Below are 16,078 nucleotides of genomic sequence, written 5' to 3'. Positions count from 1 at the left end.
TCTATTTATATTGAAGGGAGTACTCCTCTTTAACAAACTTGCTTTTTTGGATGCAATTCTCTTAATTCCTCAACTCATATTCTGCGAGATTGCTTAGAAGCTTGCAATGTTTAGGTTAAACTGGTGAAACCTTCTAAACTTAATACTTTCTTCTCCCTTTCTATATAGGATTTGATAATTTAGAACATGAAAGCTAAGGCAGGAAACCTAAATACAAGAAAGACTCCTTGGCAGAGGCTTTTCACTCAAGTTTGCTGGAACATTTAGAAGGCGCGTTGTGAAAAAATCTATTTAGGGGAAATCATTCAAAACGTTAACGTTGCCTTCTCTAGTATTAGCAAGTCTCCAACGACATGAGGATTCAATCTAGAGTTAATATTCTTAGTCATGATTGTAAAAGATTAGAGGCGCAATGGAGACCTTTAGAAGCAGGTTGGATTCGTTTTGACATTGACAGGGCTGTCAACTCCAATAGAGCTGCAACTTGTGATAGAATCATACGAGACAATAAAGGTAATTGGATCAAAAGTTTTTTAAAATACATTGGCTATCAAGCCAACACCATGGCAGAACTCTTGGACATTTTAGAAGGACTACAGCTTTGTTGGAATGCACAGTTAAATAAAATCAATATATATTCTAATTCAGTGGAAGCCCTCTCGCTTATCGAATATAATTTCACTAACAACCATCCTCTCTCTAGAATTATCAACAAAGTTAGAAAATTTGTCATCAAAGACTAGGTCATTACCTTTGACCATACGTTTATGGAAGCAAATAGATGTGCAGACATACTAGCTCAACAAGCTTCTTAGGAAAATCTTGATCTTATTATTTTTAATCATTTGTCCCCAGGATGTAGACTCTTATAGAATCTAACATAACCTGATTCATGTTCACCTTTCACATGGGTTTTTCGTGTCCCTGTATTCCAAAAAAAAAAAAAATTTCCTTACATTTTTTAAAAATTGAACTGGATGATAAATAAGAAAAATTACAGGTCACAGTTTTCATAATTTAATTTGCTATACCAATAATCAAACTGATAACATAATAATTACATAAAAATAATATTTAAATACATATAATAAAATATTAAAAATACTAACAATAACGTTCACTATTTATTGTTGTTCAGTCATAACATACTAATGTATAATTTCCTCATTATTTTTTCATATATATATATATATTTGTCTTTTTAAAACAAATGAGTTTTCACTTTTTTTCTACAACTTAATTCATACAATATCAATAAACAAATTATGTACTCAAAATTTTACCATAACAATTAAGAAAAAAGTTGACATTAATATTTCTAAATTAAATAAAAAAGTTTATTCATAAAATAAGAGTAGAAAAAAAAATAAAAATTGACTCAAAATGATCTAACTATTCTATGTTTCAAGTTCATTCCAATTCTTTTGGCACAAAAAAAAAAAGAGTTAATTTTAATTTTATCAAAATCACCTGATCCAAAACAAATCAATCCTCTGCTTTGCTCCTTCTAGGAGGAGCGCCCTTGCACATCCAAAATTTGGATAATCCAAATTAGATTTAGGAACGTTCTTGATTTAATATTTTATTTTTTATTTTTTATTTAAATTAAAAATTATAAAAATTATAAAAAATTTAATAAATCTAATAATTAATTCGGATAGTGATATACTTTAAATAGTGCAAATTTAATGTGAATGATCCCATTTTAATATTAATTTTTTTTATAAATTAACTATCCAAATATCCTCTAGAGTCTAGACAATGCAAATATCTATGAATAAATATTTTGAAAAATATTTTTAAAAAATTACAGGTTAAATATTTTACATCTAAACTATAAATTTAAATAGTCAATTCATAAAATTTATAAAAAAATTTAATATTAAATTTGAAACATTAATATTAAAACTAAACTGTTTAAATTAATGATCAAATTTATTAAAAAATTTATAATTTTTTATTTTAATAAAAAATAAAATATTAAATTTGGACTATCTCTAAACTTAATCTGAATAGTCCAGACTTTGGACTTGCAGCAGAAGCTCCTCCTAAGAGGAGCAAAGCCGAGTCCATCCCTAAAACAAATTAATGAGTCAAACCAAACTGTTTTTACATTCAGGTGACAGTCCAATCATCCAAGTTGTGTCGATTAATTCATAATATATATATATATATATATATAGATTCATCAAATGAAGTGTTTCTCTGGCCAAAAAAAGAAATCAAATGAAGTGTTCCTCATATATTTATTTCTCACAAAATATTACCACTCTTAATATCAACTAACGTAACTGTAAGAAATCATTATTAGACACTCCCAAGTTTTGAATATTACAATTTTGAATCAAATATATTCATATTTTTATATTAACGTTTGTATTTTTTGTGCCTTTCAATAAAATTTAACTACTGAAGATAGGTATAATTTTTAAAAGGTTTCAATTTAACCTAATCTAATATTATTACATTTTTTTGGATAATATGAACATAGACTGTTTAGATTGGTGACCAAATTTATTAAAAAAATTTAATTTTTATAAATATTTTACTGTAATAAATATGAAATTATAATTTAAAACATTAAATTTCGACCATCCAAATTAATCTGAACAGTTTAGATCTTCTTTCTTGTGCAATTAAGCTACTGTGCGTGCGGAGGAGTAAAGCCAAATTCAAAACATTAAGCATTAGTTTTCTTGCTGGCACCCTTTGCATTAAATAAAAAAAATTAAAGATTAAAAATGTTCTGAAACCTTGTCGCTAGAGGCCCTGGATATCCTAACCGTGTTTTTTTTTTTAAGAACAATATTATATCACCCTGAAGCTTTTTAAAAAGGGTGTGATTTTATCCACGGTTATGTTAACAATGACTAATGTTGGGACGTTAAGTATTTGCTTTTCTGACTAAAATATTTACACGTGGCAAGTTTTTATTGGTCAAACTTTCTCAGTGATCTTCCACTCCGATCTACTGTTAAATTCATGTTCTTCCTACCTCTCAATTCTCGGCCTGCAAGAAGAGGGGTCCAGGTTCGGGTATGAGCGGGAGGGTGAAACGGAGAGGTTACAGAGTGATCGATTCATTCAACGTCCTCACTAGTTCAATCTCCACCCCTCCCATTGTCCTCTCATGCTTCTGCTTCCCTTTCGCCTACCTCACCATTCTTATCATCTTTGAATTCTTCCCCATGAGGATGAGGGTTTAAAAGCCTCAGGTCCTAAATTATTGATTAGTTACACCATATATACCGCATATGAAGGAGTCAGCGTAAGTTCTTAAATACTTGCGATGAATTTACTGAGAGCAAGGCACTCCTAAGTTCGAAGATTTTATGTACATTCCAAGTCAGTATTTGTCTAAAGACCTCCCTTGCTTCGCCAACAAGGTGAATGGGGGGCATGGCCCATGTTGCACAGGTGGCTGGTGCAGCGACCAGCTATGGAGGCTCAGTTACCACAGAAGATGATAGAAGTAGCCTTTCTTTACCACAGCTTCATGATACTGACGTAAACGTTGCAAACCCCATAGTTCCAGAGAGTTTTGAGGAGCAAATGATGCACAGGCGATAATTGAGAGGGAGGAAGAAGATGAACGCTAGTTCAGAGATAGAGGGGAAGAGCATTGAGAAAGTTAGACCAATAAAAACTTGCCATGTGTCAATGTTGTAGTAAAAAAAAAATTTAATGGTCAAATATTAATCAATGTCAATTGCGAGCGAAATTGGATCCTTCGTAAAAAATGACATTGCTCCGAAATAGAAAAGTTTAAAATATCAAATATGATGAAAAAAATTTGGAAGACATTTTTGTACTTTAACCCTTGAATAAAAAAACACAGATGATGGAAATAATGTACTTGTTTAGAAACCTATTCTAAAAATAATTTTTCATTTTTCAAAATAAGAGAATAAAAAAATTTATCTAATAATATATTTTCAAAAAGTGTTTTAGAGAACAAAAAAAAATATTATTCTAAAAAATAAAAAATAAAAATAACTTTTAATTGTTCTGAAGAATAAAAGAAAATAAAAAAAATACCTCTTTTTTTGTTTTCAAAACATATTCTACAAAACACCAATTCTTAAAATAATAAAATAAAAATAATTTCAAACAACTCCAATAGCTCTATACAATGTCCAGAACAGCTATGACCTCAATCCTTTTGTAATTTATATCTGCATTTCTTGACTTAGGTTTCCTTTACCCCCAGAAAAACATTAAAACAGAAAGATACTGATATAAAATATATCAAGTATATACAGAATAAATAAGTCCTGTACAATAAAATAATATTATTATCACCATCATTATTTTAAAAAAAAATGCTGTACAAAACAATTGTAGGAGAGTAGGACATCGAATCGCCAACACTGCAGGGGATTCCTAATACTGCGGCGTCGCCAGAGTATAAAATTGCAGCTGCAATAGGATCCAACCATCACAAAGCTGATCATACTGATGATTCGAAGCATTAGAGCCAAGGCTCAGCAATTTAAAAGGAGCTGTTGTGTGAAATATTTGGCTCGGCTTAGAACTCATCCTAACCACCAAAATTCCACCATCTCTTCTTTTTCTTCGAGCAGGATATAGGCAATTCTGAACATGAACCACATGCAAAAATTATAAAATAAAACATATTGGTAGCACACAGTACCCTGCTGATTAGAGAGAAATCAAGGGAAAGGGCCCAAGTTAGATTCAGGGTTCAAATAAAAGTCTTGTGAAGAACACAAGATTGTCTCGCTCTTTCCTTTACATATATATCCGTTTTACCTCTCAATAAATTGGAAAAAATTACTCAAGGGAGTTAACCAGAAATGATTTAGCATTGAAAGAAAATACGTGGGAAACAATGTAAAAATGTCACCTCCTTCAGGATAGATTGAATTGTAATGAACCTCTGCCCAAAAACTGAGAAATATCACTGCACAAGTCACAAACAGGAACTCCAAACTCAGTACATGTAGCTTAAAGTGAAAGAACTCTTTTAAAACATGTCATTCAAATTATGCACAACACAGGTTAAATAAAAGGACGGCAAAAACCATATACTTCCTACATGTGATACTATTGCGACCAGATCCAGACAGCAAATGTCAAGGAAAAAGGCTGTGTTGAAGGAAAGCCTAATCAAATGTCAACTGTTTTTTTTTTTAAATAATAATAATATTATGAATAATAACAGAAGTCAAAATTTTATTGAACGGAGCCAGAAATGGCAAGAAAAAATTCACCCTGAAACGCAATTTGCATGGATCCAAACACACTCTACATGTAATTTGTGCTTTAGGGAAGACATATGTTCAATTTTCTAAGTTTGGTTGATTGAGAATTAATTGTTGTAGGCTTAAGTCTCTTATCCCTTAAGTTGTCTCTGTTTGAAGTAGTTAGGTCTAGGACAAGTGAGATCATTATCATAAAATTACAGAAATCAGCAAGAAAGACAAGACCTACTGCTAGCTCCAAAAAGAAAAAAGTCTTAAAGTCGTATAATACTAAGAAAGCTGCTCAAAATGTTATAAATAAAAAAAGCATCATCAAAGAAAAATTTAAATCCAAATCGCTTAGTGGAATTTGTTCACTTCTCAGCAGTCTAGGCTTATAACTTTTTCATTTTCCTTTTTACCCTTTTTTAGTGCATAGGGGCAAGCTGAAATAGCTTGAAAGCAAGTGGGCGTAGGATCGAACCTGTGACTACTAGGCTTTACTTTGTTTCCTTCTTTCTTTGGGTTTAATCCATCATTAGAATGTCATGCCAATATGGTGAATGATTGAGTGTTCATTTACTATCATCCATTATTCTTAAAAGTAGCCGGACTCAAACATTTTACCCAAGTCGTTTGATTAATAATATTTAAAAATTGCAATTACAATACATGCACGTGCACGTTTCACTTGTGTGTGTGTGTGTGTGTGTGTGTGTGTGTAATCACATTTATTCATTAAAAACACTTTGTCCGAGTTTTTGAAAAACAAAATGACATTATTGTTTGCATTCACTCTGCATAACAATTTATAATTAAAACAATTTAACAGTCTTACCTCTTTCAGACCTTTGCATCTGTGGAAGAATCTCAATGTAACATGTATCCTTAAAAGAGGTAATCACAAAAATTTTGACCCCATACTGCAACAACACATGACTATATCAGTTAAACCAAAAATGATTATAATCTCATATCATCAGAAATACCACAAATATTATACATAGATAAAAATACTAACATAATTCTGATACACCATTAAAATGAGAATATAATTGCTGTCTATTTGAATTTGGAACCAGCGTTGAATATTAACATGATAATTCTAATTTCAATTGTATTAAAGTTTCATATTTGACTTACATAAGTAATTAAGAATGGAAATACATTGTTAAGCTAATATCTAATATCATTGTCTAGATATGTAGACAAGAGGCTTTTCACTAGATTACCATATAAGGTGGATCCTCCCACCACTTGCACAGTTTAACCTTCAGCTTCTGGTCTCCCACCTCCAAAACAAAATGGTAGGAAAGCAGAATACCCGCTTACTACAATGACTTCCCAGTTATCCATTACTTTGAAAACCAAAGAATAGGGAAGCAAACTTCTATGAGCAAGTTGAAGAGTGTGGACATGGCATGAATCTTAGGTCATCTAGAAACATCACATTCGGAGTCAATGATGATGTCAGTTGTAGCAGAAAACTTTGTTAGTCTCAAGTTCTCTCAGGCAACAAGGATCAAAATTGGCTTTAAGATCGAAAGGAGTGCAAAAGGATCACACCAAAGCTTTAGTACTGGTGTCTTCCAAATATGGCTTCTCAAATGCTCTCCATCATTGAATCATTTTCTTCCCTCCTAATCTGAGCATTTCAGAGCAAAAGGGAAAAGAAGCCTATAACTTGTACAAAGCATGACCTTCCTTCATTGAGGATTACAAATTAAAGGGTTTACACGGAAACATGCTCAATATTGGTCCCATTTGATAGTATATATGGTATTAGTGTATTTGGCCAAGCCCATTGGCCTATTGCAACATGATGATAACATGAGTTTTAAATTCAACCGATAAGATTCCAGATAGTGTGCCCATAAAGACTTATTCAAGAAGGAAGCGTCATAAGATAAAATAGGATAAATTAAGATAGATTATTTGATTTAGTATTTTATTTAGTATTTTCCTCTATTTAGTTTTTATTTAGATTTCTGTAGATTTTATTTAGTTGTTTAGATTTAAGTCAGTATGTTATACATTTGGATTTTATCTAGTATTTTAGATTTTAGGAGATTTTATTTAGTTATCCAATTATCTAGATTTTATTCAATATTTTATATTGCATTTAACTTTATAAATATGATTAGCAACTGAAAAGCTAGCATATCATCATCAACAAAACCGTCTTTCAAACTTTTTGGAGATTCTCTTGAGCGTGACTATTGAGAGAAGTATAAAACGAGACTCTTGTTCTATACCATCTTAATAGATTTGTTTCTTATTTTATTTTACTACCGTGAGCACCCATCAATTTGGCATCAGAGCCATGGTAACCACATGTATAGGTCAAGAAACCAATCCTCCTGACAACTCAACCAATGTTTCCCTAAAAAATCATAACCCACTCGCACACGATTTGGCTCTTATCTCTTCTAAACTGGAGAAACTTGACATCTTACAAGAAAAATAAAGGCACTAAAAGTGTTTACACTGCAAAGAAATAGAAGAACGCAAGAAAGTCGACATAGACACCGTAACTGGGACGAAGAGAGCAAAGAAGAATTAAATTATTATTACAATAAGGGGCCTCATCCACCTCAACCCAAAATTGAATTTCCCAAATTCAATGGTGGAGACCCTCGTGGATGGATTCTCAAGGCTGAAAAATATTTTCAGTATTATCATACGCCAGAAGAATCGAAGGTTGACATAGCTTCAATGTCATTAGAAGGGGATGCTTTAGATTTGTTTTCATAGTTAAACTCAGATCGTACCTTGATATATTGGGATGAATTGGTGAAGGGTCTGCAAGAGAATTACAGACCACCCAAATATCAAAACCCAGACAAACATTTATGCAGTATCTGACAAGTCAATTTAGCACAGGAATTCGCTCAATGTGCGGCCAGAGTGAAGAATTGGCCTGAACACTAACTTCTCGGAGTTTTTCTCAATGGACTGAAGGAAGAGTTGCATTCAAACATTTGAATACACAAGCCCAAAAGCATTTATTGAGTGCTCAGCCTTGCACTTGAATTTGAAGGAAAAATCGGAGCCAAACCCAACCCGTTTTAGACCTATACCCAAACCCAAACCTAGTTCAATATTCCCGCTATTGCCTTCCCCCAAGATCAGACCCACAAACCTTCAAATGCGTTGTCTAATGCATATTGTCCACCAACCTCTACATCATCTCCTTCACACAAACCAGCATCGGCTAACTTGATCAAACCAGCTTCCATGGACGCTGAGCACCTACACAGGACGGAGAAGGGTCTCTATTTCCATTATGGAGAGCAATTCTGGCCTAAGCATCAATGTAGGAATTCCTTCTCTCTAATGGAAATCACCGAGGAAGGTGAGGAGATTTTTCCTCCTCTGGATGACATCAGCCTTGAAGAAAATGAACTTGAGGGAGCCAAAATTTCACTAAATGCCATCCTAGGAAATAACTCTGGCACAGCGATGAAATTAAGCGGCTGATTAAACAGGTGTCATTATTGGTGGATAGTGGGTCTACACAATTTTATTTTTGATGCACTAATTCAAGAGCATCACCTACTTACCCAATCTATTTCTACTTTTGGGGTTCAAATAAGGGGCAGTAGCATTGTGCGGTACAACCGAGTCTACAAAAATATTGAAGTTGAACGAACAGGTTTAACTATTAAAGAAATTTTTTTCCCCTTCACTCTAAAGGGTGCTGATCTAGTTCTCGATATTAAGTGACTTGCATCTCTCAATTCTGTACAAGCCAATTGGAATCAACTCTTCATGATTTTTTGGGTGAATGGCAAGAGGTATAAGTTACAAGGAGTCCCTAATACTACTAAAGGTGCTCAATTTAATTCAATGCAAGCTTCCGTTGACCTAAATCTTCCCAATATTTCAACCTAGAACCTTTATTTGTCGCATTCCCAGCCATTTTCAAAGAACCCACCCATAAATTTGCCACCATTCAAAAATCACTCTCATACCATTCCCTTACAACTAGGAGCCAGTCCTCCCAATTTATGACCATATCAGTATCCTCATTATGAAAAAACTGAGATTGAGAGGCAAGTTGAAGAATTAGTACAAAAGGAATTTATTCAGCCTAGTTCCAATCCATTTGCTAGCCCAATCTTACTAGTCGCAAAGAAAGATGATTCATGGCATTTTTGCATAGATTACCGAAAATTGAATAGCATTACCATTCTAGACAAGTTTCTAATCCCCAACATTGATGAGTTATTAAATAAGTTACACGGGGCAACTTGTTTCTCCAAACTGGATCTGCGATCTGGATACCACCAAATTCAGATGTCACCTAATGATATTTACAAAACAGCATTTCAAACTCACTCTGGGCACTATGAGTTCACAGTCATGCCTTTCAACTTCATTAATGCACCAACCACCTTTCAAGCAACTATGAACGATTTATTTCATCCCTATTTGCAAAAATTTGCATTGGTCTTTTTTATTTCATCCCTATTGATCCCTATAAAATAGAGAAATTAAAGTTGGACAAAGAGGTAAAAATACCCACAAAGTTATCAGCTAGCAGCATCCATTATTTTAAAATAAGGAAAGGCACACAAGTGCCCATAACGTTATTTAAGTTAGTGCAAGAGTGACCAATACATTAAATAGGTCAAGGATTGACCACTATGCTGTCCACCTAGGCAAATGGTTAACCAATTTGTGCTAATGTGGAATACAAAATCTGACATGTCTCCTTCATTCTTGTCAAATGCAATCAGCACTTCCAGCAAATCTAAGTTCCCAAATGTGAAGCAATACATGTCCTCTTTCCTAGTCTTGTACAACAGCCTCTCCCTTGCCATGCTCATCTCTACCCCTTGAAACATCGTGGCTGCCGACAGCATCCTCCCCCTCCCTTGATAGCACAAGTCCATCACTACTTCAAGCACATAGCCTTACTATTCTACTAGGGTCCTTATCCCTTTTGTCTGGAGGATGAACTCCTTTAATTTCATGTAAACAAGTCCCAAAAGGAAAGTGAGCTGTGTTCCCAAATTCACCATGGTCTAACCCCACCTCAGTGTGCTCCAGCAGGAACATTGATTCTGGAAGCTGCAACACTTTCTATGAGACTCTGATGCCAAGCTAGGAGAAGTTCTGCAACAGGGTTGACATTGAGAGGGGTGTGTTTCATGGGGCCAAGCCAAGAGAAGTTCACATCACCTAGGAGAAGAATGTCGGACAAGTCGTGACTGAAAGTGCAATAAGAGAATTTCAGGAGACCCATTTGAGTCACAGGCAACAAGGATCTCCGGTACATGCCTATTAACCCAATGGTCCTAGAGTCCTCATCGGAGTTGGACCTAGACCACTCTAGCTGTCAAGGTTGTCCCCATTGGGCTGCAAGAGATTCCCAACCACTCACATGGATTTGAGCTGTTTGTGTTCTAGAGTTTGTATCTTCCTCGATCTATCCGAGTTTGATTGTTAAGTTCTCAACTCTATCCCTCATCTACTCCACCATCCTAGTCAGATGTAGAAAGCTCCACTTCCTGAGTAATAGAAGCAACTCAAGAAGATGGAAGATGAAGACGAAGTGGACGGGCGGAGATAACGGACAAACCTAGCCGCACATGGCAAAGATGGAGGAAGGTGATAATAGACGTCCGAGCTAGTTAATAAATTGGTCACTCTTGCACTAACTTAAATAACGATATAGGCACTTGTGCACCTTTCCTCATTTTAGAATATTGGATGCTCTTAACTGACAACTTTGTAAGTATTTTTACCCCTTGGCTGAATAAAATTTGAACTCTTGGTAGTAAGTGCATAGTCAACCATATCATTAGTAGAAGAATAGAAGTCAAGAAGAGGAGAAAGAGTAATGCTTCATCATACCCAGTCTGCAGCAGCCTGCAACGTGACATGATCACCCCATTCACCACTCCTTTTTCAGCCATATAATAAAAAGTATTAGCAAACAGAACTTCGACAAAACCAGTACATTATAAAAGATGAGCATAATGACAGGTATCAGCATACCTGTCCATCTTCCTCAAATAATCACTATAAGCCATAGGAACATAACCCGAATATAGTTCTGGGTGAGACTTTAGCTGAGAAAGCACAAATAGAAACAATTGTATCAATAATAAAAACTCATAAAGGAGTATTAATAGTAGTCTATCTTCATAAAAATCACAAAACCTGTTTAATGATTTGCTCTCGTACAAATTTGTGGTGCTCTGAAGAGCGATAAAGCTGGTCTGACAAAGCACGAAACTGGAAGAATATAAAACTAAGGCAATTAGCTTTAACTTAGCTGCAGGGGCTGTCCTTTATTACATGCAATTTATCATACCAGTAAGAGATTCACATATTCATTAATGTTGATGCTTTGTAAATTTTAGAAAAAACACAAGATTTATAGTAGTCAAAGCCTTTGATTATATAGCTGCAAAATTGTTAACATTGCCAGGTATTTGCTAAAAATCAGCTTCTATTTATTTAAACACTTAAATTACAATACCACATAAAATATCAACAATTCTAAAAGTAAGTAACTAGAAAGTACCAAGTAATTGAACAGTTGTAGACTTGCAGCCAAGAAAGTAGGAGGCTACATACATAACCAAAACTTCAAACGAAATTCAAACAAAATTGTTTCTTCCAATGATGGAAATAAGCCCTGAAACATAGTTTGCATCTCACAAAGATACTAACCACACACAAAGATAAGAACCAACCTGGCAGTTACCATCTCCTTCAACCTTATTCTCAACCAGATCATATAACTGCAACCTGAGAAAGATCATAATATTTAAAATTAGACTACATGATCAACAGCCACAACATTAATAAAATATAGCTTCTGCACAGATTTACATGCCCAAAAAGCTTAATATAAGTATGAAAAGCCCAACAACCCCCACCTTGTTGCATTAAGGTAGTGGATGACGGAAGGGGAATTTAGGTTGTTGTTTCCTTTTGATTTGATTGTTGTTCATTCTTTTGTGAATATATATGACTCTGTTTCCATTCCCAAAAAAAAAAAAAAAACAATGGCCTGAAACAGAATTTACATCCCTCATGGTTTGAGGTTAATATGTTTTAGTGGCAATAGAAAAGAAAATGGATCAATTTTTATAGTTAAGACTTCCAATTAAACTACCCTCTAGCACCATTCCCAGTTATCACAAACAGTTGGGAGGGCTCAAATTTAATGTAAAAGGGAACGGAAAGAAACAACTCTGACAGAAATGAACTAATATTTCTTTATTAGCATAAATCAAAATTACAATATTCAGTCAAAAATAATTATATACGTGCAGAATTGGGAACCCAAGCTAACTTATGACTGTACCTGCCCATTTCAAGTGCACTATCAATGAACCCAACATCTCAACTAGACTCGTCTCAATTTGCTCTTGAAAAGATCAACGTAACACCTTCACCTATTGATAATATTCTTGAAATATCTGATTGCAATTATCTTTATCTTCCTACTGCTTTACAAAAGGGGCGAGGAGTTGCTCTAAGAATCCTTTATATCATTTGTCACCGACACAGATTAGAGGGGATAAAATCATTGAGAACACAATTGACAAAGGAGTTTAAGATCAAATATATGAGTAGACCCAAATACTTTCTTCAAATTTATATTGCTTACTCACAAGGGATCTTTATATCAGTAGAAAATGTTAGATTTGCTGTTTAATTCTAGTGAATTGGGGTGTAAGGCAATAGAAAAACCTAGAGTCAAAACATAGACAAGTGATTATCTAGAAGATACAACTATTGATGACAAGGCTCACCATCAGCTAGTGGACAGACAAATATTTTTTTTTCCCATACCAGACCTGACATAACATATGATTGGAAGTGTTACGAGACAGTTCATGCATTATTCCAAGGAGTCACAACTAAAGACAATGCATATAACACTGCAATAAATGAAAGGTACACAAAGTAACGGAATTCTGTGGAGAAGGAGGGGAGCACTAAGGCTTGAAACTTATACGAATACATACATATTAAATTTTTTTTTTTTTTCATATTCTGTATAGTAGACAACTCAAACTGTGGAGATTGAAACAAAGTATAACTCATTACCTATCTAACAGCCTTTGGTGATCTGATATTTGTTCATCATCAGATGGTAGTTTTTCATTGATTTTAGGAATATGCTGCATGTACAAAGAAGGAATATAAGAGTGATTATCATCGTCCCAGTTAAAACTCCATCGAAACCCTTATAAGATAACATAAAAGAAAATGGTACTCCTTAAGTGATCCACATATTACATCTGTCATACACATCTTATACATCAGAAATTTCTTTTTTTTTTTTTTTTTAAGTGCTTGTCCAGAAAGAAATAATAAGTAAACCGAAAGAATTTACACACAAAAGGGCACATAAAGTTGATGCAATAAAGCCTCTAAATAAAAAGAGAGTATGCAGGATAAAACAACAGAATAAAAAAGAACCCCAAGTAGAGCAATTTATATCATATAGTACGAACACTTTACCAGAGAAGCACAAAGTACATACGACAAAGTATGCAAATCTGGTATGTGTCACAGAAAAGAAAGCCAAAAAAAAAAAAAAAAAAAAAAAACTATGAGTAGGTAAGTTTTATCCTATATGTATCCTAAATTGTCAGTCACGCAAACTTAAAATGTAAAATCACTGCATAATCTGTTTTATCCACAGTTTTCCTTCTTTCAGGGAAAACCAAACAGCAAGCACACTGCTACTGAATTACATTTACATCAAACTCATCCTCGACATTCATAAAATGGCCAACGGTTTGAGCAGTAACTCATTTCTACTTCCCATATGGTTAAAAGATGAAGTGAATATTTTAGAAAAGTAAGAGAAAATTCAATATGATCGATGATTGTTCTCATCTTCCACCATTCCTATAGTTCACTTCCATGCCACACTTTCTTTTCAAACTTTAATTTAATGCGTTGGGTAAACTGAAATCTTAGAAAGAACTGACGGTTTTGATTATCTGCCAGATTTCCTACTGTTTCAAAACACATATTCCTGTGGCATCATGAGAACAAATATGACTGGTATTTAGCATCCATGGATAAAATTACAGCAATAGTATTAATTTATCTTTCTTCAATATTTAGTTCTATATCAATTCCACCAGGTATCACAAGCTAAACCATCTTCACGAATAAATATTGGTAAATGAATTCACCCCTTATCAATGCTTACTGAAGCATTAGTATTAGTATAGTTGTATGTCAAGTTTCCTTTATCAAGGCTTTACAAAGCACTTACTTTTAATTTTATTCTTCCCAAAATACAAGGTCGAGCAGATAATAAATAAAATTGAAGAGCAGCAAATGTTGGAACTTGTTAACCTCCTCTACTAATGAGCTGTGGATAAAAAGAATAAGCTAAGCCACAGAACAAATAAAAACATCTCTTGAGACTAGAAAAGGTGAGGGATAATTCTATAAAACAACAATGAAATCTTTAACATCATTTACCATATTATGATTGACCAAAGAAGAAGCGATACAAATATAAACAGGATATACAGTAGAAGAGAAAAGATGTTGAGTTTAAAGCGGGGAAAAGATGTCAACGGCAATTTAGTTACACTTACAGGAATGGGAACCATCTGATTCAATCTTTTACCAACTTCACTATCAAGGACAGACTCATCTGATATTTCCAAGGAATGCCACAAATCCTCATTAAAAACAGGTACATCAGATCCAGAAGACGAGCCAAAGATATCAATTTCATGTACTGTATCATTTTCCTTTTCGCTTTGACCATAATTCTCCACTTCTTTCATATTGTTTGGTTCATCGATGGCTTTTTGATAGGTGTCACTTCCAACATATGGTGGACATGATATCGTAACTGCCATACAAAATGTGTCATGGGAAGAAGACAATAACAGATAAATGCAATGCAAAGTTTGTAATACCAGAGTCATGAGATCTATTCGAATCAGAACACCAATCTTGTGCAAGAACTGATGCCCGAACATGCTGATTCTCAGAATTTGATGACCCAGAAGCTTCCATGGAATCAATTCGTGATAACTCTTCTTGATAAGCACGAGCAACTGCCTCATCATTCTCCACATTATCATAATGACAAAAGCCTTCTCTAACATATTCAACTTGACCTGAATCCGGATCATATTGAGCTATGATACTGGGTGAACCATTATTAGAAAGTGTACAGACACCTAGAAGATGATGTAGACCCCAGCGAACAACATCAGGATCCATGTCATGTGTTGCCATGTGCATGTTGAATAACAGATACTCTAACTACCCAAGCAACTAATCTGCTTGGTATGCGTGCCTCACAATAGTTCAACTGCTAGAAAGAGAAAGAAGAAGAACAGGAATTGGTACACATTTATTATATAATAATAACTGGGCATATGGTATTTAAACATGTTATCCAAGAAATATGTGTAAGCATCCTTCACAGACAACATTAACAAAAACATATTGATTAAGAGTGAAATGATGCTCCTTCCGTCTAAATAACATGTATTTAACTTATCTCAAATAATGATAATAATAATAATAAAATAATAAAGATAATAATTCGCATGTAATTCGCTGGACTGGTAGCGAAGAACACGAATCGGATGCAATTCCCTCAATCTACTCCCAAAATAAATAATAAGTAAAACAAAATTCACGATGGAACCTTTTAAAAAGAAAAATTATGGTAAATTATTAAATTCATCCCAGGATAGGAGTTTCACATTGAGCTATTAGTCTCAAACCGATAACAATGGAAACTAAAAAAGAAAAAAGTGAAAAATCATCCTCAGAAAGGATAAATATTAATGAACAACAAACGTTAACTTTATCTAAAAATACCGACCTGGTAACATGCAACCCAATGGAAAACC

At 34.0% G+C, this 16,078-nt stretch overlaps 1 protein-coding gene across 8 annotated transcripts in view; it reads right to left on the bottom strand.

Annotated features, from left to right (window-relative positions):
* Positions 1 to 4,219: 4,219 nt before the first annotated feature.
* LOC129321856 (OVARIAN TUMOR DOMAIN-containing deubiquitinating enzyme 9-like) overlaps positions 4,220 to 16,078 on the bottom strand; it is a 48,895-nt gene continuing 37,036 nt past the window's right edge. For 3 of the 8 annotated variants that reach the window (XM_054967789.1, XM_054967788.1, XM_054967787.1), the window contains 8 exons: positions 13,281 to 13,354; positions 11,915 to 11,969; positions 11,376 to 11,450; positions 11,211 to 11,284; positions 11,067 to 11,115; positions 6,043 to 6,127; positions 4,868 to 4,924; positions 4,220 to 4,596 (listed from right to left, as the gene is read on the bottom strand). In XM_054967789.1, the coding sequence (XP_054823764.1) occupies positions 4,541 to 4,596; positions 4,868 to 4,924; positions 6,043 to 6,127; positions 11,067 to 11,115; positions 11,211 to 11,284; positions 11,376 to 11,450; positions 11,915 to 11,969; positions 13,281 to 13,354 (525 nt within the window). In that variant the 3' untranslated portion in view covers positions 4,220 to 4,540. Of the gene's footprint in view, positions 4,597 to 4,867; positions 4,925 to 6,042; positions 6,128 to 6,436; positions 6,850 to 11,066; positions 11,116 to 11,210; positions 11,285 to 11,375; positions 11,451 to 11,914; positions 11,970 to 13,280; positions 13,355 to 14,797; positions 15,061 to 15,127; positions 15,532 to 16,050 lie in introns of those variants that run through there. The other 5 variants (XM_054967786.1, XM_054967785.1, XM_054967784.1 and 2 more) reach the window with 5 other exon arrangements.

This window comes from Prosopis cineraria, unplaced genomic scaffold, assembly GCF_029017545.1.
Source record: "Prosopis cineraria cultivar Desert tree isolate PC_DT_omini unplaced genomic scaffold, ASM2901754v1 PC10, whole genome shotgun sequence".
Lineage (NCBI taxonomy): Eukaryota > Viridiplantae > Streptophyta > Magnoliopsida > Fabales > Fabaceae > Prosopis > Prosopis cineraria.
The sequence above is the reverse complement of the archived record's forward strand: the minus strand, read 5'-3'. Positions and strand labels throughout refer to the sequence as shown.